A 25,317-nucleotide genomic window follows, 5' to 3' on the forward strand; every position below is an offset into this window, starting at 1 on the left:
TGCGGTCTGCAGCCCCTCGCTCCCGCATCCTCTGATCCTCACACCCCTGCACGTCCCTTGGCAGCCGCCTCGGTTTTGAAGCCCCCCCACCTTCCCAGGCGCGCTCAGCACTCGCCCCTCTCCGCGCCCTGCCCGGACCGCAGTGGGAAGGCGCGGAGCGGCTCCCGCGCCCCGCCCCGCATCCCCATCCCGCAGCACCTGGCGCGGCGGCCCCGCGCATTGGCTGCCGCCCCCCGCCGGCCCGTGACGTCATGCTGCAGTGCGGGGCGGGGCCGGGCGGGGCGCGGAGCGCGGTGCGGGAGGTGCCGGGGGTGCCGCCGTCCCTGCGCGCCGCCGCCGCGGGAGCGAGGGCGTGGGTCGCGCCGGGACCCGCCGCCGCCGCCGCGATGGGCGACCCTCGGCCCCGCGCCGCCGTCCTCCTCCCTCTGCTCTGCCTCTGCGCCGCGCTGCCCGGCAGCGCCTCCAACAAAGGTGAGCGGCGGAGCGCCGTGGGCACGGTCCCAGGCGGCGGCGGCGGCGGCGGCGGCGGCGGGCGCTCCGCTGGAACCCCTCGGTCGCCCCCCGCGCCGGGGCTCTGGAGGGGCACGTTGGCACGTCCGCCCCCGCGGTAGCGGTGAGGCTTCGCGCTGCCCGCCGCCTTCGCCCAACACGTTTTCGTTGCGGCATCTTCGGCATCTTCCGGCGGCTTTGGCGTTCTTCGCCCCTTCGGGCGTCCTCATGCCATGCCATCCCATCCCCATTCTCTACTTTCTCCATCTGTCATCCTACCACCGCGTTTTTCTCCGTTCTTTCATCTCCTTCTAGCGTTCCCTTCGCATTTTCCCCTTTTCCATGCACTTGTCTTGATTTTGTTTAGTTATCGCTTTGTGGATTTACGTTCCCTTCCCTTCCCTTGCATGCTGAGAGAAAATATGTTTCTCCACAGACCCCTGCGATCTCTAAAACACATCTCCTATCTCCACCTTCCAATCCCAGTTCATCCATCTACAGTCTGTCAATAGGAATTATTTTACAGTTATGTGTTAAGGATGCAGGTTGCTTATATAAAAGAATATTTTATGTGATAAAGATAAAAGAAAACCCAAACCACCCCAGTGCTACAGCTGTAATGTTCTGAATGCAGATGTTCTTTGAGCACGTATAGTGATGTACAAAGATGTAGGTTTCTAGATCTGTGGCTGTAGAGACAGGCATGAGAGATTCATCTGAGGGGAGTCAGTGCGTCGGTAATCTGACAGGGTGGGGGAATCTGCAAACATTTAAGGTCTTCAGGGGTCATCAGGGAATGTGACACCTTAGGGTGCTTCCCGTGCTTTGGAAGAGGTAGGGCTACAGGGCGGGTGCACCGCAGAGCTGTGTGTACATTGACATTGGCAGGGGCATTTATTTGCACTGCTCTGGTTCCATGCGGCCCGGTGGCAAGGAAAGGCCCCTCGTGCTCTGGATTCTCTCTCTCCTTTGTGAATTTGCACTTGGAAACATCTACCCACCTTTGGCAAATTTTTTTACATTTACAGGAGCTTTCTTGAAGCTGGTAGGAGTCCATATCCTAAAAATATTCCCGAAATGTTTTTCTATTCTCCAGCAACTCATTTCCTGAGAAATCAGATTGGTGATTCCCAAGTTGCAGGTGGATGCAGCAAAGGATTTATCTCTCTACCATCAGCTTGTTACCCCAGCAACAGGGCACATTTGGCATTTATAGCTATGGATTTCCACCTCGGTGGTGTGGCGCATGGACTAGAGCCGTAGAGAATGGAAGCTGGAGGGGACAATGGAGGGGTAGGGGGAGACGTGGGCACTTGCATACAGGGAGGATTCCACCTGCATACTGAGCAGGATGGATGTTTCTCTGGGTTTCCTACGCAATGCTTTATAATCTCAATCAATACGGTGATGGAGAAGTGCCAACCCACACTCTTCGCTGCTACGCCAGGCTGGGTCTGCCCACTCTGCCCTGCTGGGGACATCCCCACTCTGACCTGTCACCCTGCCTGCTGGCCCACCACCCACCTCTGGCAGCATTCCCTGGCCTTGGAGTGCAGAAGGGCTTGGTTGTTCAGGATACTGCCCCTCTTGAGTCAACACATCAGGCCATGCCAATACGGCATTTCAGAGGACACTGTGCTGCAGAGAATGGGTTCACATATTAGAAGTAGTGCCCTTGAGGGGAATGGCTCTGTATCCTACTCTCCACCAGCTCTAAGCCATGCTATGCTCAAAGTATTGCTGGGTTGTAATAAACCTTGGTCTCCAGGGGGTGGGAGAGTGGGGGATTATCTGGGAATAGGGGTTGTAACTAGGCCATGTAATATAATCTCTGAGGCCCATTTGGCAGGGAGTGGGCATGGGGGAGGGGTTTTTAATTTGTAATGATTTTTTTTTCTCTCTCCCCTCCCTTCCCTCCCCCCACCCCTTTATTTCTCCCTTTCCCTGCCCCGGAGCCTGTGTGATAAAGATTAATTTGCTATTTCTGGGCCTGTGACATTTTTCAGAGCCTCCTGCTGGCTGCTGCCTCCATGCCAAGCCTGGCTGGGCTCCAGCCAACAGGATTAGCAAGGAGGGGCCAAGGGAATATGGTGCTCACCATGGAGTGGGGAAGGAAGGAGCAAGGCACTCTCAGAGGAGGTTATTATGTGCATAGGATGTCTGACTGAAAGTGTACCTGGGTATATGTGTGTAGGTCCTGGGCCTTAGTCTAGAGGATGCACACACAAGTAATAATGGCTGCATGCAAGACTTGTCCCCTGGGAACACCCCAAGGGAAGATGTAGCCTAGATCCTTTAATTATGGCTTCATTGAGCTAAAGGATTTAGCATTTGGAATATGTCTCCAGGGTCAGGCTACTTCTGCCTCTGGAGTTCACTTTCTTTTTTAACTACTCCAGCTTTCCTGGGCACCCATATGCCTCTCTACATATTTCTGATAAGATAGTAATGAGGAGACCAGAAGGAACATGTTGTTTCTAATGAGTCTCCCAAGAGCAGAACTAAATAAAGATAACTTCTTCCTCCCAGCCTATTTTAGACTTCTTTATTTCCGTAGAAGAAGGTGGGGAGGGGTGGTTGTTACTTGCCACTGGATAATTTTCTGCTTGTTTTCCACTGAATCTGCCACTGGTGGCTAATACATTCCTGTCCTCCATCCCTTGCCCCAAATCCACTTCAGCAAACAAGCACAAACCCTGGATTGAAGCCGAGTATCAGGGCATCATCATGGAGAATGACAACACAGTCCTGCTCAACCCACCACTATTTGCTCTGGACAAAGATGCTCCACTGCGCTATGCAGGTAGGTGGATAAGAGCTCTGAAAGGGTGGGAGGTAGGGAAAGACTTATGAAGAGGCAGAGACAGGGTGACATTCATCCCTGTGCTGGATCCTAGCTCTATCCAGGAAACGATCACCTCCAGACCTTGTTCCAAAGGAGGTCCCTAGTGAAGTCTGGAGGCAATTTGGGCACAGCTTGATTTAGGATGCTGTGAGCTGTTTCCTTAGGGAGAGAAATTGAAGGTGGAGTCAGCTACTTTTTGACGCAGTTCTGCTATTTCCAAAGATCACATGCACAGCGCTGTGTCTGTGAGCCCTGGAGAAAGCTGGTAGGGCACACTTGGTTGGCAGTGCTACATCCCCTCACAGTAAGCACAAATGCCTGTTACAACAGATGAGGTTTTACAAGGGTTATATTCCTAATGCTTGCTTAGGCCATGCCTGGAGCTTCCTCACACATCCTCTCGCAGCTTTGGGAGAGGAAAAGTGGTCCCTCTGAGCTGAATTTTAGGATTTAGTGACCCTATCTGCAGTTCCCTGCGGTACTCTGCGCCTCCTGCATGTGTGGGTGGATGAGACATCATGGATCTACATGCTCTGGCTGTCTATTTGCAGTATATGGCCTGTTTTACCTCACTGAGGGCTGCAAAGGAGAGATAAGGTGCTCCCTCAGGACTGTGGCTGTGTAGCACTAACACATGTAGTTTGAGCCTTGTAACCTCTAATCCTTTGTGATGCTGGTCAGTGCTCCTTGCCGTGGGAGTAGTCTCCAGTAGATGGCAATCTGCACCATTAATGGCTGTAGGGGATAGTAGGAGGAACTCCTAGTGAACTAAAAATTGTTCAAAATGAAGGGTGATAATGAGGAAGAATGGAGAGTGCAAGTTAGAAAGGAAGAAAATATGGAAAAGGAAACCAAGGGGTCTGATGTGCTCTCCTCAGTTCTTTTCTTTCTCCCCTTCTTCTCTGCTTTTGTGTGTACCAGGTGAAATCTGTGGCTTCAGGATTCATGGGTCAGGGGTACCTTTTGAAGCTGTGATCCTGGACAAAGCCACAGGTGAAGGGCTCATCCGGGCCAAGGAACCAGTGGATTGTGAAGCACATAAGGAGCACACATTCACCATCCAGGCTTATGACTGTGGAGAGGGACCTGATGGAGCAAATACCAAGAAATCACACAAGTAAGTTCATACAGACATTGCTGCATGTTACAAAGTGTAATCTGTCACAGAAACACAAAGGAAAGTTGCTGTGGAAACACTTTCTTTAGCCAGAAGTATTTTTCTCTATCCATGATACTATAACTCAACATGTTAAGAAGACCCAAAGAAAAATATTCATTGACTGTTACATGACAATATACTAGAAATGAGGGCTTTCTAACAGTGGTGTCTAAGGGTGACGTTTTATGTTGCTGCATATGGACAGGAGGTCCAGATTGCATTATTATTCCTTTACTCTTTCTGTGGGGTTGGAAACCATTGTCCAAGCTCCTGTATGCCAGCATTGCTGCATTGAAACCAAGGTCTCTTTCCTTGTCCTCGTTTTTGACAGATGGAAATCAGACTGGTGCACTTTAGGGGACTGATTTGAAACTTAGGTGTTGTATGGCTCCTAGCAGCCCATCAGTTCTTATTGGTGTCTCTCTGTGTCAGGGCCACAGTGCACGTTCGAGTAAACGATGTGAATGAGTTTGCTCCTGTCTTTGTGGAAAAGTTGTATCGCGTGGCAGTGACTGAGGGAAAGCTGTATGACCGCATCTTGCGTGTGGAGGCCATTGATGGAGACTGCTCACCACAGTACAGCCAGATCTGCTACTATGAGATCCTGACCCCGAATATTCCCTTTCTGATTGACAATGACGGTAAGAATCCACACCCACCATGTGCACATCACTCCCTCTTTCCTGCTTTGCTCCTTCTCTGCCAGTCCCATTTACAGGCAGAGCTGTGCTATGTGAATTTTCTAGCACTGCTGATATATCCTGGTGTAGAGATGCAGCAGCTGTTTTGTGAGATGCTATAGCTTGTTACGGAGTGGCATTGGGCAGGGGGAATCAACCCCTTTTTTGGTTGTTTTTGTCATTGATAAAAAAAGAGTGATTTTTAGAAGGAACATCTTAGAGGAGACTGTCTTTCCTCTCCCTTGATCTCTTTATTTTGCTAACCAGGGAACATTGAGAACACAGAGAAGCTGCAGTACAGTGGAGATCATGTCTACAAATTCACAGTGACAGCCTATGACTGTGGAAAGAAACGAGCTTCAGATGATGCTGAAGTGGAAATCCAGGTGAAACCCACCTGCAAGCCCAGCTGGCAGGGTAAGAAACCTCCAAACACAGATATATCTTCCCTTTGCTTTTGCTTAACTACTACTCAGTTCAGCTCATCGCAAATGTTTGTACATACACCTATAAATTTGTATGCCCTTTGATATGGTTTAGTTTTAGCATCGACCCATCCCCATCAGGGGATACAGCAGACATCTAAGTCTGTTGCAAAGCCATTGAAAGGCAAATTCTGACTTTGGGAAATCATTCCTTGGATCACTGTGAGCTGCTATGTGTTTAATAAGGTTCATAGGCTGTCTTCAACGGGGCTGCTCATCTTGAGGATATTTGGCTTTTCTAGGGGTGTTGTGTGCCTGCAGGCTCACCTTAGTCTGTAGAATTAAGGGGAAATTGAACAGCTAAACACCTACTCTGCCTGATAGGAGAGATTGACCAACCAAGGAGTGATGCCACACCAGTACAAGCTGTAGAAGCAGAGAACTTGGATTCTGTACCTCTAGGAAACCTTCTCTTGCATTGATGCCAGCTGCATAAAACTGTCTTTCCAATGTGAAAAGGGCCAAAAGCATGGACTACTTTTTAGATGCCACTTGTGTGCGTGCCAAGTGTTCTGGCCTTGGGTCCTTGGCAGTACCTAACCCCTCTCTTTTACTCCTCTTCATTAGGCTGGAACAAGAGGATTGAGTACACCCCAGGTGCAGGCAGCCTCGCACTCTTCCCCACCATTCACTTGGAGACATGTGATGAGCCCCTGTGGAACATCCAGGCCACGGTGGAGCTGCAGACAAACCATGTGGCCAAGGGCTGTGACCGGGACAATTACTCTGAGAAGTCACTGCGCAAACTCTGTGGTAAATTGGTTCTTTCCCATTCTGAGAGCAGCTGTGGCACGACACCCTGCCCCTTCCTCTGCAGGGGTTTACACTGGTAGCTCTGTGCCTCACACAACAGAGATGGTGTGGGATGCATTCCTCACATCTGTTGTGGTCAGTGGAGCTGGGAGGACACCTAGCTTGCATGCTGCATTGAGGGGCAATGGGCATTACTGCCTGTATTTCATAGAGTTGTGGAAAGGTGTGGGCTGGAAGGGACCTTAAAGGTCCTCTAGTTCCAACTCCTCTGCTGTGGACGGCAACAATTTCCACTAGATCACGTTGCTCAGAGTCCCATCCAACCTGGCCTTGAACACTTCCAGGGATAGGGCATCCAAACTTCCTTGTTTTATAAGGGGCTGCCTGTGCTTTCCTTGCTGGGAAGCCAGAGGTTTCTGTGCATTGCCCTAGTATACAGAGTCTGCGGGACCTCCTTCAGCATAGATGGAAAAGTCAAAATCCTTCTCCAGGAGAAGGCCTATAGACAAGTCCTCCTCTCCCTATGCACTGGGACATTACGATGAGTCTTCTAGTATCCTCTTCATCTGTTCCCCTGTTCTAAGTCTCCTTATTCTCCTGTGCCAACACTCTTGACTCCTTTCCTTCTCGGTAGGTGCTGCCTCAGGAGAGATTGACCTGCTGCCAGTGCCCAGCCCCACAGCAAACTGGACTGCGCGGCTCTCGGTGCACTACAGCCAGGACAGCAGCCTCATCTACTGGTTCAATGGCAGCCAGGCTGCCCAGGTGCCTGTGGTGAATGGGCCGAATGCCCATGAGGGCCTGAGTGACCACTTCACCTTGTCTGTATGGATGAAGCACGCCGTGGTACCTGGCAAAGGCAGGCGGGAAGAGGAGACAGTGATCTGCAGTACAGTGCAGAGTGGTGAGACACTTCTCCTGGGGTGGTGACACTTCTGCCCTCTGCCTTTGATTTGTTAGAATGGATTGTCCCTGCAGGGGCAAATCTCTTGTGTGGGAGCAGGACCTGAGCAGGGGTCCCTCCTTAGGAACACAGCTTCTTTAGGTGTCAGGTTTTTTCTGGGAGCACTCAAACCTACTGTGAACATATGGTGCTGAGCGCCAGTTGTGCAGGATAGAGTGGGCTGCTGAGTTCTGGCTAGTGATACTGCTCAGAGGTGTGATGTGTAACTCCCTGTGCTTGTCCCTGGCAGAGGAGGGCTACTCGCACTACTCCCTGTCTGTGCATGGCTGCCGGATTGCTTTCCTCTACTGGCCATTGCTAGAAAGTGCAAGGCCTGTGAAATTCCTCTGGAAGCTTGAGCAGGTGAGGAATCATTTGCCTCTTCCCCATGTCCCTACTACTCCTCTGCCCTTTGCTGATCCCTTCCTCTGCTGTTGGCTGTAGGTCTGTGATGATGAGTGGCACCATTATGCCCTCAACCTGGAGTTTCCCACTGTCACGCTCTATGTGGATGGCGTCTCTTATGACCCTGCCCTCATCCATGACAATGGCCTCATTCACCCGCCACGGCAGGAACCCTCGCTCATGATTGGAGCCTGCTGGACTGGTGAGTGCCCACTCCCCAAACCACACTCCTCCCATGTGGGGAAAAAAGGGGAGAAGATGTGAAAGAAACACCACTCAATACTAAATGATGCAAACCACATTGCAGCCAATTTGCCTCCTTGGCACCAAAGCCAATGTGGCTCCTTCCTTCCTTGTGGATCAAGGTTATAACAACTCAGGGAAAGGTGTCACTGGCAGCTTCATGGACAACAGCCATAGAATATGCAATGGGTAACCAACTTTCAGGCAGAGAAGAGTTGAAACTCTATACCTCATTCAGACATGGGCATTTCTATCAAAGCCTTTCACCAGAGAGCAGGCAGTACTATTTATGCTACTGATTGTATTGATGGGGATTTCTGTGTTTTGAAGGTCTATATGAAGAAGACACAAATCATTCTGTACAGGAATTGTGTTGGAAGGCAAAAATCAGGTTAGGAACAAAGTTAGGCCACTATCAGATTAAAACCTGTTCTGTGGAGATGTAAGGCTGCATTTCCCAGGTCTTTCAGGTCTCCTGCAAGACTGAAGCAGAACAGAATAAAGGGAATTTGCCTGCTGCTTGCCTTCACTCTGACAGAAATTTCTAGCAAGATCAAATCTTTCCTGTAGTGCTGCTTCTCCCAGGTCAGGGATCTTCCCACAGCTCTGTGCTCTCGACTGGCCTTTTGCAGACCTCTAAATCAGATACTCATCCTACAGTCTCACTATCCCCTTCACGAGAGAGACTCTGCCTTCTTTCATCTGTGATGTGCTGTCTCTAGGGTTGAAGGGTACACTGCTTGGCACAGAGCTGTTCCTGTGGACTGGCCAATACAGGCATTTGTGTTGGTATTTTCTTGACCCTGTAACTACCATCTTCCAATGCCTTATTGCTTGTCTGGATGTTCTCTTTTTGCAGAGGAGAAAAACAAAGAGAAAATCAAAGGAAGTGAGAACTCCACTGATATTGTACAAGGTAGGGAAAAGAAAGAAGATGGTTCTCTTCTCCTCTTCACTGTGCATGACTGTCACATCTTGCATGGTGCCTTCCTCATACAGCTTCCCCAATCCTGTCCTGCCACCTCCCGCTGCCTTGGGAGGAACCTCCTTATTTGGCAGATTGGTCCTTGATACCTGTGGAGCATGAAAAGGCTGATGGAAGGATTGCAGCCTGCTTTGAGAGATAGAGTATGCTTTTCATGTGGAGAAAGAGTCCTCATGCCTGATCATTAAAGCTACTCTATGAAGAACACAATAGCCATTAGAGACATCAGGAGATGTCACCTCATCCCTAACTATCTGTGGAATGTATAGTTTCTTTTACAAGCCCTCACAGGAAGCAGAATGAGAAGGGGACAAGAAATTGTTTCCATCTGGCATTCAGCAGTGTGGCAGAAACTTCTCTATGCTACCCACTGTTCACTGCCCTAGTCTTTCTGTTGGTCTGTTTTTCTCACTTTCCCCCATCTGGAATTCAAAAACTCATCATCTCTTTTCTTCAGCATCCCTCGTCTTTTTTTTTTTGTCTTTGTCTTTGCTTTTCCTTGTCCTGTGCAACCCTCTGTCTCTCCCTGTTTCCCTTAACATCTGTACGTCCCTCATATTTTGCTTTTGTCGTGTGGGCTTTTCTGTGCCCCATGCACCCCTCTCTCTCTCTCTACCTCCCTTACAGTGTAAGTCCCTCACACTGTTGCTTTTGTGGTTTTGCTCTCTTCCTCGCCATGTCTCTCACACCCTCCACCTCCCATGTTTCCCTCAGGAGATCCTCTGTCGATACACCACTACTTCCATGGTTACTTGGCTGGCTTCACTGTGCGCCCTGGTAGCTTGGAGAGCCGGGAGGTTATTGAATGCCTGTATGCCTGCCGTGAGGGGCTTGATTACAGTGACTTCGACAGTCTGGGCAAAGGGATGAAGGTATGCCCATCTGCCCAGCTTGCATGAGTTTCCTCCACTCTCCTCCCCAGCCTTGCTTCCTAGGACTTTGCCTGCTCCCCCACCTCTGACAAGTCCCCGCCTTTCTCCTTTGTGTCTCACTTAGCCTGGACTCTGGGCATTTGCCAAGGAACCATGAGTATTTTCTCTTCCACTTGTAGGTTCACGTGAACCCCTCTCAGTCCCTGCTGACCTTGGAGGGTGATGATGTCGAAACCTTCAACCATGCAATCCAGCACGTGGCTTACATGAATTCTCTGCGCTTCGCTACCCCTGGGGTCCGGCCTCTCAGGCTCACCACTGCTGTCAAGTGAGTGGACACAGCATAACCTCCAGCTAAGTTCAGCAAGAGTGTTACCTCTTTTTGGACTGAAGTTACACGCACTCACCTTGTATTTTAATTCTAACTGATAGTATCAAAATGGGTAAGAGTCTTCCTGCAAATAAACATTAAAGTATCCAATATCCAAATGAATACTGTAATACTGGTTCCTAGGGTCTATGCATAACTTCTGCTTTCACTCACAATGTTCCAGGCTTGTGGACTGGTTTTAATTTTCTCTGTGGTGTGTTGACGTGACCAAGCCACCTGAAACCCAGTGGTGTCACTCCTACCACATGACTCTGTCTTGCACAGCAGGCTATAGGGAAGCTTTAGGGAGACTACTGGAAAAAGGATATTCCTTTCACTGGAAATAATTGGCAGGAGGCATTGTCCATAATGTTGTTGGTGGAAGCTTGAGCCAACTGATGCTTTCTACTGCTCTCCTTCAGATGTTTCAGTGAAGAGTCCTGTGTCTCCATTCCTGATGTAGAAGGCTATGTTGTGGTGCTACAGCCTGATGCCCCACAGATCCTGCTGAGTGGCAGTGCCCACTTTGCTCATCCTGCATCAGACTTTGAGTCTCCCGATGGGATCCCCCTGTTCCCCAACCTCCAGATCACCTGCTCCATTTCTCACCAGGTGGAGGTCAAGAAGGATGAGAACTGGCACGGTACCGGTGAGTATAGGGCAAGATATAAAAGACAAACTGTAAAGACCTATGAGAGTTGCGGTCCTGCAGAGGAAGTAGAGCCCTATAATTACACCTGAAAGAGAGAGTTTACAAATATAGAAGCAAGGCACATTGTCTGTCAATATGTAGGCTAATCGGCTCTTATCCCTTTCTGCTCCTCCCTGTACTTTTTCTATCCCCTCAGTTCCTTTGCCTCACTCTCTCCTAATTCTTTCCCAGGCTGTTCATTCCTAATCCCTTTTACATTTTACCTACATTTCTCTTTATTGAATCCCACACCAGATGGATGTCCTGCCTGTTACCCTCTCTACTCCTGCACTTACTTAGGGTTCTCCTACTTCCTTCCCTCCTGCTTTCTTCCCTTATTTCTTGCCCCCTCCCTTCTCTTCCTGCATCATTTATATCTGTGAATTCCTCAGTTTCATCACACCCTATAATATCTTGTTCTTCAATTTCTCTCCATCATCCTCAGATTATTTCTCCGCACTCTATGCTCTACGTGTTCTTCCACTTCTTCCGTATCTCTTCTGGTAATGAGATTTTTGGCTCCTAGTTTTCTGTTTAGAAGCTTTGCCTTTCCTTGTGCAATGAGTTTCTCGACTTAGAGCAGATTGGTCTCAGCCCTGCTGAAGGCAGATAATTATTGAATGTGATTGCCATTTTAAAGAAGATAAGATTTCAACTATGGTAACCAGCAGTCATGAGACAGGGAAAAGCATGCAGGGCCTGGGAATGTGTGAGCATTGTTCTTAATTTGCACATTGTCATTGTCAACAGAGTACTTACAGCCAAGATGTGTTATCGTGAACCAGTCTGATACTAGTATGTTGTTCCAAAATAAAGTGACTTTATTAAATGCATAAATAGTGTCATTAGAACCAGGGGGACTCCTGCAACAAGTAATTAGACTGACAGTGATTTTACTCAAGGTCAGTGCTAGCCAGAGCATTACATATGATGTGAGCACTTTTAAGTAAGTGGGTACCACTCTTGAGTAACTCCTGCTTTCACTGATGGTTGTCTGGCTTTCTGGCCGTGTCTTCTTTCCATTTGCATCTCAGTGACAGACACACGAATGTCAGATGAGATTGTGCACAACCTGGATGGCTGCGAGATCTCATTGGTAGGAGATGACTTGGACCCAGAGAGGGAGTATCTGCTCCTGGATGGGGCACTGCTGCAGCAGCGGGGCCTGGAGCTTGTTAACACCTCTGCCTACCTGACCATCACAGGTACATCCTCTCCTCGATCACAGCTGTCTAGTTATGTCTCTCTCACTGCCTGTCAGACATCACTGCAAGGAGCACTTAACCTGATGTTAGAGATGTGTTGGTGTACTTTGTAACACTCTGGGATGTAACCATTTGATGAACTCCTGGCTTTTGGAAGTCCCATGCCATTTCCTTGGGGAGGTGGCTTCTCCTCCACCACATGGTACTGAAGCATAGTGTCCACCACATGGTACTGAAGCATAGTGTCTGAGTGCTCACCCAGGCTTGTATCACTCCTCTGGACTTACTCCTTGGGGTTTGGTGTTCTCAGGTGTCAGCAACATTTTGCATCACGTGACTGAGGGACAACATCCCACAACTTGTGGACTGGTACAACACTATTGTGCTCTCCAGAACTTAACAGGGCTGTTGCTCTTGGTCCTTCCTTCCCTTCCACTTGTTTTATCAGTGCAAGCAGGGATTTCATCATGTCCTTAGCAGCAAGCTCCATCTTGGAGCCCCTCTGAAAATTAATGAACCCAGCATTGCCTTGGATTCCTCTATAGCTTCTAGTTGCTATAGGGTTATGATGCCAGATGACTTTGAAGAAGGAGGTTCCTAACCCCACACTAATTCTCTCTTCTTGTCTCAGGTGTGGAGAGCATTGCAGTTTATGAGGAAATACTACGCCAGGTCTCATACCACATCAACCACGGTGCTGCTCTTTATGAAAGGAAGTTTCACCTGTCCTGCACTGAGATGAATGGGCGCTACTCCAGCAATGAGTTTACTGTTGAGGTACAAGACCAATACATGCACATATAGGTTCTTCTGCAGGCATGGAGAGGACATGGTGGATGGGAATGCACACAGCGTAGAATGTACCATGGACACAGGGCTGAGTCCTCTCACTCTGGTCTTTCTACAGGTGAATGTCCTCCACAACATGAACCGGGCTGCTCATCCTAACCATATTCTGAGTTCTCAGCAATTCGTGCACCGAGGCCATCATTTACCCCCAGAGCTGTCTGGGCACAGTTTGGCAAGCACCCATAGCAACCCAAGTATGTAACACTGTCTTTTGGGTTTATTCCTTTAGGTCAAGATGCTGATTTTCATATATCTTGGCAGAACCTATAGCAGAGGATTCCTTTCAGGCTCCCTATACCCATTACTGGGTTCTCATTATACTGTCCTATCCCACTTGTCATTAGCCAATGGACTGCAGTCTGTGTCAAATTGTATTTTAGAGCACGGTGCAACAATCCTCCTCTTGTGGTGTGTTGTTTTCTTGATGTAGAAGCAGCCTGAAACCTACACCTCAGAGGTCTATAAAGAACAACCGTGAGCTGGATGATTTCATTTGCACACCTTATAAAGGTGTTGTGCATGCTTGTGTAATTTCAGAAAGAAGCTTCAACAGCAGGAGAGAAACAAGTGAGTCAAGACTGCCACTGCTCTAAAAAAGAGATGTGGTGGGCAGAAAGGCAGAAAAATATAGGAAATGGCACTACAAAGACAAGAGGAGGATTCTTGCCCCCAAAACAGAGGAGAAGCCTGAAAGCTACACTGGTTGTTGGTTTGTGCTGGCAGCTCTGTGCCGCAAGCATGAACACAGTCCAGTTGGTTCCTTCCAGGCTGTGAAAGCTCAGGACTTTTTACAGACATTTTGGTCCCATGTTGTAAGGTACAAACAAGGCACCTTTAAGCTATCTTTTGCTGCAGCTTCCTGCAGCAGCTGATTCCAAGCCAGTCCAGTCCTGCAGCTGGCACTTCAGAGACAGCCTATGTATGTGCCAGCCTTTGTCACTCTTCTCCCTAGCTCTGCCTGATGGCAGCAGAAAACTTGTCATTGCTGTACAGAGCCATAACAGTCATGAAGGGCCTGGATAGATTTTGCAGAGAAAGTGGCTATCTGGAGAGTTAAGGCTCAGCCTACAGGCCTAGAACAAACAGGTGGGAGTTGGGTTAAGGGTCTTAGATAAATTTAAAGTTTTATCCTGTGGAGAAGCCAGGCTTTTGCCATGCACTAGCCAGAAATCCATCATAGCCTTGTCATCTTCCCTGTGTGCAATGCAGGCATCTTTTGGCTTCTTGCTTTCTCTACTGCTTGCACAGAAATGACACCCTCTGAAAATCATCCTCAAGCCCTTAAAGGCTGTCCTCAGCATACATTTCTCCCTCCCAAGAGGGGGATACAAATACCTGCTGTGCAACATATTCTGGTGAATTCTGCAGACAAAGACATGCAGAGTCTAAAGGCCAGGCCAATATCAGAGGGTGCCTGGACCTACGCATCCTGGAAAACCATGCAGCCCTCAGGAGAAAACACAGGAGTTGAAGGCAGGAACTGCCTGTGCCCAGGGGATCAGAAAAGTCAGGACATGTTCCTGCCTAGGCCAAAAACCCAAACTTTGCCCAGGAATCTCAGCTCCTGCACGTCAGGTTGGAAATGCATGTTTCTGTGACAGACTCTAACCATACCTTCTCACTTTCTTTCTAAGTGGTCCCCAGTGCTGCCACTGTCATCATTGTGGTGTGTGTGGGCTTCCTGGCACTTATGGTGATCCTCGGCATCCTTCGCATCCACTCTCTGCACCAGCGGGGAGTGGGGCAAGAGGTACCTGGGGCTGCTGAATCAGGGCACACCAGCACTGGAGGCAAAGAGAGCGACATGTTTTGGGATGACTCGGCCCTCACCATCATAGTCAACCCCATGGAGGTGAGGAGCAGCCACAGTGGTTGGGGCTGGGCAGGCAGCTTGGTTGTCAGATCCTTTCACTTACTGCATGTCTCACGTCCCCAGTCCTACCAGAGCTGTCAGGAGAGGGCAGCAGGAAGCACTGAGGGCAGAGCTGGTGAAGGCATGGATGATGAGGACGACAGCACTGACTCGGAGACACCCGACTCCCCGGACAGCAACGACGTGGATGATCGACACATCATCGGCAAAAGCAATGTCTCTCACCGCTACTAGGAGCTTTAAAACACCAGTCCAGTGGATCCCCCCCCAAACATATGGCTGGAAGGAGGAGGTGTCTTACTTTCAACTTCTTCCCCCACTGTGTACACATGTGCTCCTCCCTCATTTGTCATTTCTGCCTCCCGTGTTCCTTCATCTTCTGCCATTCCCGTTGTGGACATTCCCCACATTAATGACCCCCCATCTGGCTCTCTAGAAACATGTGTTAGGGCACTTACACATGATCGTGGCACGGTTCAAACTATGATCCAGATGTTGGAAAGAACAGAAATCTGAAAGGCAGAGCCAGCCATAGGGCTCAGAGTGGGGTCTCTCACAACCCCTACCCAGATATTATATATATATATTGTATATTTTTTCAATGTTGTCATTTGAGGTTTATTCTCGTTTCATGCAAAAAAAAAGAAAAAAAACAACCAACAAACCACTGCAGCTTGTGTCGCTTTGTAAAATTGTCAATACTCCTAAACTAAAGGAATGAAGGTAAGAAAGATGAGGAAACAAAGTGGATTTTAAAATAAATGGATTTCAAATAAAATATTCAGGGCTTTTTCAGTTTTTCACTACAAGCAGAGAAAGAAACAGTGTAGGCTCTAATGTGAGGCTGGAGGTTGTCCAGAGCACTGAAATTACTTATCTTGGGGAAGGGTTACATTTTTTAGCATATGTGATGAAACAAGAAAAAGACATCACTCCTGACTGCACCCTCTGCCTTTCTGAGATTCAAAATACGCTTTGTAAACACAATGTAGCCTTCCCCAGGAAACAGGGTTAGGAACCCACAGAGGAACAGAAGGCATCCAAGCCTGTCACATGCAAATGTAGCACGTGCAGGAAACTGAATTCTTGATTATGGAAAAGAATAAATAAGACTCTTTCATCTCTTGATGATACACTTAGTGTATCATCAACAGAAACAGGCCAAACCTCCTTAGCTTCATCCATCTTCTCACCTGATCTGCTTTTCTTACCAGCATGAAAAAGTATTTTTTCATATTAGAGGTTCCAGCTTGTATAACAGCTGGAACAGAGCATAACAGAGCACTTCTGAGGGAAGGAGTGCCCTCCTCTTTCTGCTGAGAAGGGTGGGGATGGAAACACATCAGATACTGGGAAAGCATGGCTCTGAGCCCAGCAGTAGCATGAGTTTTTAGGGTAGTGCTTCATAGCAGGTTGTGCTTCTTCCCTTGATATACTTGGTCTGTTTTTTCAGACCTTGCAAGACAAAAGCAGGCTGTCAGCTGGCTGACACATCTTGAGGCAATGGCAGCCAAACATTAAGGACCCAAAGGAAAATTCTGCAATTTGTTGGCAGCCAAGGTTGAGAAATCCTCCCGAGGAGCAAGAAGGCAGCACAGTAGGTGAAAGTGGAAGAGCCCCTCTGAGGACATGAAAGGTTGCAGCACAAGATCTCTGCTTGCTGCAGTTCTCAAATGTCTCAGGTCTAGCCTGTCTTCATGCCCCACTGTATCCACATATGCTTGTTACTAGGTCCAAAAGAAGTGAACATGCTAAGGCTAAGATACTTTTATGCTTTCTGCTTTGTCTCCTTCCCAGTAAGTTCCCTGCCCTTGTTTCATGCAGGGAAATTACAATAGGCACTGTCAAACCAGTGCCCCTGACATCTTGAAGCACTGGAATAATTCAAGTGTCCAGAAAGAAAAAAGGCTGCATTGTGCACACTGGAGCAAAAAATTTGGCACAAAATAGTCTTATGTCCTGAGAATGCCTGACCCAGTTCTGATCTGCAACAAACCCCACCACCTCTCAGAACACTGAGAAAGACCGGGTCTCAGGACCACGAGGTCCCTGTACCTCTACAGCAGCCTCAGCCAGGAGCTACAGCATGCTTACAAGGTGGAAGAGGCCAAATGTACAATGACTTCGTAGGTAGCCATCATGATGGCTGCGTTTGGGATCTGGCGGATCAAGTGAGCCAGGAGCCCTCGGTATAAAGCTGAGGGTCCCTCTTCATGGACCACAAGCTGCAGAGTCTGTATAAAAGAACGGTATCGTGACCCTTCTTCTCGCAACCGTGTCCGAATGACCTCTGGAGAGACAGGAAGGGAAGCAATATATTAGCAGATGGATCCTACGGACACAGCATCTCCCATCAAGGGTAACAGAATCAAGGAGAGGGGACCACGAAACACTCACCATGTGGATACGCAATGCATGTAGCACATGTTTTGGAGACAGCAGCAGCACCCATTAGTCCAAAGAAATCATAGTTGTTTGGTGAATGTGTGAATGGTCCGGAATGGGAATGATGGCTGTTTCTCAGCTCCTGTTTCAGTTCTTCATAGATGACAAAGTGTATGATGGTCTCTGACACTCCAGCGTAGGAGGCAGTGACACCACGGTAAAATCCACGAAGGCCTTCAGTGCGGTACACGTGCATGGCACACTGGAGAGCATTGCTGGCCATCTCACCCTTTGCCCTGTCAAGAGGAGGGAGGGTTCGAACGTCACACTGCTCCGCTGACCCAAAATCCTGTTGTGAACACAACCATAAGACTCTTCCCCAGTCTATGACTTACCATGTTCTCATGGCAACTCACAGACCATTCCCTACCCAACCCCACCCCCAAACTAGTCGTGATGTGAGACAGAGTGGCTCTGCATTGCTGGCCTGCCTTACCTGGCTTCCAGCTGCATCCTGGTTTTCACTAACCAAATAGGGTTGGTGAGTGTGGCTGAGCTCATGCCTAGAGAACAGAAGAGGATGACAGGCATGAGCACCAGGATCATGTTGACAGTTTGTGAAGAGGTGCTCATCTATCAGCTCTCTGAACTCTGCTTGGCAAGCTGCAGGCATTTGCAATTTGAGAATGACCTTGAGAAGAGATATTTAGGGCAGACTATTTGATTCTCTTTCTCCCCTCTTCCAGCCATTGTCTGGTGGTAATCAGCCTCCAACAAAACCCTGCTACAGGCCCCGGCGTTACAAAGAGGCAGGAAGCAGCAGGCTAATTTTGCAAGAGTGGAGGATTTTGTTAGAGATCTGGGATATATCAAGAGAAAGATTCTGTGAGTGGTCTAAATTACACACTGCCTTCTCCCTCTCACAGCTGAATGAAGCTCTGATAGCAGCTGAAGACGTAAAGAGTTTGAAGAGGTGAGCCTAAGAAGAACAAAGAGCGAGAAAACACTTTGGTTACCCAAACTCATTTCTCCAAATGTGGAGGGAGAAAACCTCAGAGAGAGAGCAGGACTGATGGGAGCAGCAACAGAGAAGGAATGAAACCTGTTGACACTTAGAGATCAAAGGACCCCTCAGCTCTGATTTGAGACAGAAAAGGCTCACCTGCAAAGGCTGCTGCTAGTATGTGTACCTTCTTGGACTCAGGCACAAGGATAGCATTGAGCCTCTCCTTAATACCAGAATAGGCAGCAAAATATATAGCCCTGGTTGGAAAGAAATACAGAAGAGGTTACAGCTCCTGTATGAAGAGCAGAGACACTGCTGTGGGTCTCACTCCAACTTTTCTTAGTCCCAGCATAGGTTTATCAGGTTTGTTTTGTGACATCAGATAACATTTAATCCAGGCCCACAGCAATCATCTTATCTTAATACTATGATCTGAAGCTCCAGAAAATGTCTGTGTGAAGGCGTCCTATGGCACATAAGCACAAGACTCAGACTGCTTTCAGAATGTGGAGCAATAGCTATCACAGAGATCCCTTAAAAACCGTATAACCTGAGCCATTGTCAAGGAGGAGTACTCACCGGGAAGGAGCAACCCCAGCAAGGTTTGGACCCAGACCTCGGAATAGGGATCGCAGGCCTTCCTTCTCAAGAATGGCCCTACAAAAGGAAATGAACAGAAAAATCAGCAGAATAACTAAGCTAGGGGCTCTCCTGTTTCTCCTCCTTCTTCGTTCTTCAGAATTTTTTGTAGCATCCTCTCCTCACCTCCCATGTTATCCTCCTTCTGCCCTTCTCTCTCTTTCAGTCATAGAATCATACAATGGTTTGGGTTGGAAGAGACCTTAAAGGTCATCTAGTTCCAACCCCCCTACCATGGGCAGGGATACCTTTCAGCAGTCATTTCTTCGTACTCTGGCTGACACCATCTTTCTGGGTCTGATCAAACCACTAGCTCAGAAATTCCTCACAGTCTCCAAAGCTGCCTTGTGGACAGCTTTGTTCAAATTTGTTCAAAGCACAGATCAACAGTGAGAAGAAGATGTACCTGTGCTCTCATGAAATCTTCTGTCACACTCGCAGTATCCAGAGCCTCAGCTCAAATGCTATTTCCATTTCTTTCTCTCTCTCCCCCCCTCAACCCCTTCAACTGATGGCCAACTCTCACCTCCCTGGTGCTAACATGCACATTGCTCTATCCTACTCACCTCAGCAACTTGAGGACTCCAGGAGATGGTGGGGTGGGATTAATCATCCTCACGCTCATCCCCGGCAGCTGTACCTCTGAGAGGCACAGAGGCCGCAGTGCCAGCTGGGATGACTGTAAACGTGTCTTCACCACTTCCAGGGGACAGGTCAGGATGGCTCCAGCTGTGCCACCACATCTAGGGCATAACAGCACACTTAAGAATGACTTCTGTGCCATAATAGGGCAATAATTCTGACCCTGAAGTTGTTCACAACTTCTCCCCTCTAGGAGAAGAGGTAGGCTAGGTATCCCAGCCTGCGTCACACATGACCTCCTGCTCTGACACTGATTAACGTAATAACAGCTGAGCTTGGGACATCATCTGGCAGCCTCACTCTGAAACCTTACTCAGTATTTGACACAAACAGTCCCAAGTCCATTGGGACTCAGCAGTCCCCCAGAGAAAATACTTCTGCTGCCCAACCTCACAGCAATGCTTTCTGCTGAGATCACCAGGCACCATGCCTCGACCTCTCCACAGCTGCACAGGCTCAGAGAGGGGCAGCACAAAACTCCTCCACCCCTCAGCCTACCCGTGTCTTCAATCCATAACCCATTCACATTTCCAAATTTGCAAAGCCCTGCAAGCAAGATCTGTGTTTTCTGCCAATAGCCAGGCTCACCCCAAGCCTGACTTGCTTAATGACCAAGGACCCTGATCTTCAGCAGACAGAAGTTATTTTTGGAACTCGTGAGCCATCATCATCAATCAGTCTAGTCACACTGCAGGAATGCTGGAAGGACACATATTCCTTTTTTCCCTTTCTACCACCCAGGGACTAGTTAGAACCATTGGTTCTCGGCTTCTGCCACTTCAGATCCTTAGACTCCATTCTAGAAGAACTCTGTTCTTCTAGGGGATGCTCAGTACCTGAAAGACCACTTTGAGATGAATTTGCATGTAACAGCCATGCAAAAGGCTTTGACAAATGGACAATTGTTCACATGTGCTACAGCCAAAGCTGCTTTGTTTCACAAGAGATGGAGGCTTAAAAAAAAAGAGCTTACTGTGCTCCAAAGAAAGAAAAGCTAACCAAAGAACTATAAGATATCAGGGAAGAGTCAGGTATATTAACAGAATTACATGTGACCATACAGGACAGCAAATGGCTACAGTTCTGAAGAATTATTTTGAAAAAGTCTATAGAGCAGCTCAACACACATATACATTGTTCTCCCAGGCTTTGCTCCTAGGGCTTCATTTATTATTGCCTACAGGTTAGGGAGGGGAAACAAAAGAAAGAGGCCTGGATGCCTATTGCAATGATGTACAAGAGTTGAAGATCTCACAACTAGAATATTATGCAGATAATGATGTCAGCAAATAGTATGCTATTCCATAACACTCATGCTGCTCTGTCAAGCCCTTGGCAGCGGTGATGAATTGCAGAGCAGCCAATCAGCAGCAATTTCCCTTAGGAGATATGATGAGCAGTGGGAGTCTGGGAACATGAGCCAAGAATTTAACTCCAGCTCAGAAGACAACACAAAGTAGAGCAGTAAACATTCTGGCTTAGATTCTCTGGATGAACAAGCTGATCAAGCACAGACTCCAAGACATAGCCTACATAGCAATTCAAGAGTTGCATGAGGCAAGGTCTCCTTTTACAAAGGTCATGTTGATCCTTCCCATATAGACCATACTCACTCAGGGTCCCAACAGTCCTGTTATTTACCATAGTTTCCACTCATTTGTCTGATACAAGCTCCAGACTTACATGCCTATTGTTTTCCTGATCAGAAGGGTAGTTTCCAGTTCAGGAGAAGATTGAGCATACTGGTGACAGATTAAGATGTCTAAAAGGTCTGAATAGACCAGTTTCAACTTTTTATCTAAAAGCTGAGCAAACACTACAACAGGACAACATTTAGAAAAGCAATTGCTTGGTATACTAAAAATTCTTATCTCTAACAGTCCATAAGAAGGCACAACTGTATGTAATGTTCTTCTAATATCTCGTTTCTTCAAAAAGTCCCTACCTGCGATGGTCAGGATACGAGTTTGAACCCACGCTTCAAGTATGTATAAAAGCTTCCTGAGTTCAAGTTCCTCAAGCTACTGATACATATAGTTAGTCAATAGAGAAGAATTATAAAAGCAATAAGAGTTTAAAAAATTGTTACTCCTTAGCATGGTGGTAATTTAATCAGCAGTAAGAGAGTTCAAGGTGAATGGGGACCTCTGAGCCACTATGGCTCAATGGCAAGACTAAAGAGGAGCAAAGAACACTCAAAGCCAAAGAAATGAGGTGTACTAAAACTAGAACAAATCTCAACTATGTTGTCTTACCATGAACTACATGATGATACAGCTGCTCACAGTGTATGAAAGGCATAGGTCTGCAAAATTCTTCTGTTTCAGGAGAAATGGAAAATTATGTGTCACTCTAGAAGCAGAAACAAAAGCAATTCCTGCAAAATATGACGAAGAGCAGCAGTCGACAACCAGTACAACATGTACTCTCAGAGAAAAGCAGTGGCAAAAAGAGCTAATTGAAGAAGGAAGGTAATTTTACCTTAGAAAATAGTACTTGCCTTAGATATTGCTTTCACATTTTAAAAGGAAACCTGGAAATTCTCAGGTGACAGAAAAAGAAGATTATTTGAGAAATACAAAAAACACCGTCAACATTTTTTCAGTGATCTGAAAAGTGTCTAAGCACATGCACAGAGGTGACAAGGTTTACTCGTAATTCTAAGTTTAGCTCTCTCTTAGACTAGTCAAAAATTGAGATGGCTTGAAGATCTTAATTTAAAAATAACAATGCTAGGTCACACAACTCTATAATTAAACCAGGCTTCTGCCTAGGACATGGGCAAATAAAGGTCACCTAGAGAAGAGTACGAGAAATATTCATCTCCAGAACACTTTCCCAGTTTCCTGCAATTTTCAGTTCAGGGATTTTCCCAGCCAGAAATGTTGCCTTGCTTTTAATAGCCTTCAACACACTCTTTTTCATTCATCTTTTTAAAATGCTTTCTGGACACATAAAAAGCCTTTAGGCCCTACTGTCCTGTGGCCAGGAGTTCCGCAGTTTAGCCACACGCTGTGTTAAGAACTATGTTCTTTCATTAGTTTTGAACAAACCTCTCACAAGTTTTGTTTGATGGTCCCCAGTTCTTGCGCTAAAAGATAAAATGAACAACTGTTCCTCATGAATGAGATCCTGTTTCATTAAGCAAAACAATAATATTAACTATATATGGCAGCAATAAACTGAACTTCTCATTAGTGTCTTACTTTCTTATCCCTTGGGTTTTAATTAATTGTAATTCAAGGATTATTGCTTAATGGAAGAGGACAGGATACAGACTGACAAAGTTCCACTAATGACATTCTTGTCACTACCCAAACTCTCATAGTTTTTCAGTAACCAAGGTGGAAAATGAGGATGAGGAAAGGCTTAAGAAGAAAGCTAAGAAATAAGATTACATTGAGAAAGGCTAAGATGCAGTAACTATATAGTTCAAAGGATAAATTAATAAAAGAGAATAACATATACAAAATAACACTGGGAACAGAGAGGGCAAGTACATATAAACAAAGATTGCCATAGTGTAACAACTGCATTAGCTGCAGAAAACCGAAAATTTGCTAATTAAGAGCAATTAAGTAATCGCGTGTTATTCCATGTGCTGTATCACAGGTTTCACTGTCACAGGGACTCCAGCGGGCTGGTGGGATTTGGAAAGGCATTAGGTGGCTGCCTAAGCGAGGGACTTCTGCAGTTACTCAGCAAAGTCCAGAGGACCACAATTATCTTCTGCTTTAGGGCATCAAAAACTTGAAGCTCGTTGTTTTGAGACTTTAAAGAGAGAAAGGGCGAAACGCCACTTGAGAAGGGACTTGCTCAAGGGCACGCTTCGAATTCGGAGAAGCATTGCTGGGATCCAACCACCTAACTCACCAGAATCAGCCGCACTATTTAAAGCCAGAAAAGACACACAGGAATGTCAGTCATGCAATGCTGGAGAGCTGGCTACTCTCCCAAAGACATGGATGCTCCACCCTTTGCTCCGCTGGAGAGGCCTCGTGGCGCCTGTCATCCCCCCCGTTCAGCCCCTCCCGTTCAGCTTCCCTTGCCCCCCATCCCCGGCAAGCTCAGGCTGGATAAAACTCCACGTCCCACAGGGAGGCTCCCCTTCTTCCCAAACTGAAGAGCCAGACATTCACCCCGGCGCTGCGCGGCTGCTCCAGGGCAACGAAGCCCACACGCGAATCCGGCCCGGCCAGGACGAGGCGGGCGAGGATCGCGGGGCAGGGGCAGCGCGGGGGCTCCTCTCCCGCGGCTCCTCCCCGGAGCAAAGTCCAGGGTCCGCCGGCCCCGCGTCCCGGGGCCACTCACCCTCCGGCGACCAGATGCAGCAGCGTGCTGTGCTGCTCCATGGTTCTGCTCCCTCTGCCCGCCCGCCGCCGCCCCGGGCCCCCCCCGGGCCCGCCCGCAGCCCCGCATTGGCTCCGGGCCGGACGCGGGAGGAGCCCGTGGGAAGGTCGGCCGGGGCGCTGGGTGGGGAGCTGGGTTTCCCTCCTTACAGATTTCAGGGTGCTAGTTCACACAGCTCGCAAAGCTCCTTTTGCCCAGCCCCTCAGGCTCTTCCATGAAAAAAGAAAAAAAAAAAAGAGAAGAACAACATCCCCAGGCACACCACCGCCGCCCAAGCCCACACAACTAAACAAACTAGTATTTGTTTTGCAATTAGGGGAGCCAAGGCAGAGTGCCAAACTAATTTTTTTTTTTTTTGACTACAGGGAAGTGATGGGTCCAGGAGCAGAGTCAAGTAGTTCCTGACTCCCATTGTCACTCATGGGACCCATAGATGCTTCCTTGGATGTTTGGGTTCATATGAAAACAGGCCAGTGCTCTCCAGACAAAAAACCCACCCAAATTAGACCCATGATTTTGAAATCTGAAGGGTCAGTGTGTCAAAGACAGGAAATAGTCAGGGCCAAAAGATCCTCTGTTGCTTTTGCAAATGCACAGTTTCAGAGTGTGTCAGAATTCATCATCTTCCTTACAAAAAGCAGAACGTACATCAACATCATGCTGTTGCCAAAAAGGCACACATCATATCAGTTTATGTGTTTAGAAGGATAGCCTGTACGTCAGATGAAATAAGCTGTCAGATCAACTCTGTACTGCTGTGACTTCACTCACAGCACCAAGTGGCACAGGACGAGTGTCCAGTTTGGACACATGCTGCTACAGCACAGGCAAACATGCCAAAGTGAACCTGCAGAGGGGAATAACTACTTTGGCCATCTAAGCAGAAGGATTGCAAAAAAATGCAGTGTTTGGTCTAGAGAACAAAGAATTGAGGAAGACATGGCAACTGACTCCAATTAAACACAAAGATACATCAAAAAGGAAATGAGTACCTCGTCTGCGGTGGAGAAGAGCAGAACTATCAGCTCATCAATAGTGCCTGTCACTACATTAGCAGTGAGGGGAAGATCAGTAAAAAGACTGGCTTTCTGGTCAGTGAAATCAGAAACCGGTCAAAGATACCAAGAAGTTGCAAGTATTTTTCACTTGTCTTCACTGTGATAGTGGCTAGGTGAATATCTTAAATAGCACCAGCTGCAAGTGGGGGAAAAGTCATTCTAGATTTCTAAACACTTATGCAAAGTCAGTGTTTTCAGACCAGTTAGGCTTGATGAACTTCATTTTGTGATGGTTAGAGAACTGGCTCAAGCAACATCAGGCTCACTGGCAGTTATCTTTGAGATATCTAGATAATGGAGAGATCCAGAAGACTAGAAAAGGCCAAATATATTGGATACTAAATAACAACAACAATAACAATAATAATAATACCTGATTAATTATTGTCC

At 47.6% G+C, this 25,317-nt stretch overlaps 2 protein-coding genes across 3 annotated transcripts; one reads left to right on the plus strand and one right to left on the minus strand.

Annotated features, from left to right (window-relative positions):
- Positions 1-231: 231 nt before the first annotated feature.
- CLSTN3 (calsyntenin 3) lies at positions 232-15,625 on the plus strand. Its single transcript, XM_027653424.1, has 18 exons — positions 232-471; positions 3,170-3,292; positions 4,256-4,451; positions 4,926-5,134; positions 5,441-5,590; positions 6,226-6,411; positions 7,046-7,315; positions 7,605-7,717; positions 7,799-7,961; positions 8,862-8,918; positions 9,702-9,859; positions 10,039-10,187; positions 10,652-10,878; positions 11,955-12,125; positions 12,757-12,902; positions 13,033-13,168; positions 14,609-14,826; positions 14,911-15,625. Exons 1-18 carry the CDS (start codon positions 252-254, stop codon positions 15,079-15,081), a joined length of 3,063 nt encoding a protein of 1,020 aa, XP_027509225.1. The 5' UTR covers positions 232-251; the 3' UTR covers positions 15,082-15,625.
- LOC113951886 (solute carrier family 25 member 36-like) lies at positions 15,450-23,900 on the minus strand. 2 transcript variants are annotated; one of them, XM_027653460.1, is made up of 8 exons: positions 23,831-23,862; positions 21,775-21,837; positions 19,444-19,620; positions 18,818-18,895; positions 18,395-18,495; positions 17,729-17,795; positions 17,245-17,528; positions 15,450-17,137 (listed from the first exon to the last, which is right to left on the minus strand). In XM_027653460.1, the coding sequence occupies exons 3-8, from the start codon at positions 19,500-19,502 to the stop codon at positions 16,938-16,940; spliced, it is 789 nt and encodes a 262-aa protein (XP_027509261.1). In that variant the 5' UTR covers positions 19,503-19,620; positions 21,775-21,837; positions 23,831-23,862; the 3' UTR covers positions 15,450-16,937. The 2 variants fall into 2 exon arrangements, with proteins under 2 accessions (XP_027509261.1, XP_027509260.1); XM_027653459.1 differs by lacking the exon at positions 21,775-21,837 and having other exon boundaries at positions 23,831-23,900.
- Between the last annotated feature and the right edge of the window lie 1,417 nt (positions 23,901-25,317).

The sequence above is a fragment of the Corapipo altera genome, unplaced genomic scaffold, assembly GCF_003945725.1.
Source record: "Corapipo altera isolate COAL_440 unplaced genomic scaffold, ASM394572v1 61, whole genome shotgun sequence".
Lineage (NCBI taxonomy): Eukaryota > Metazoa > Chordata > Aves > Passeriformes > Pipridae > Corapipo > Corapipo altera.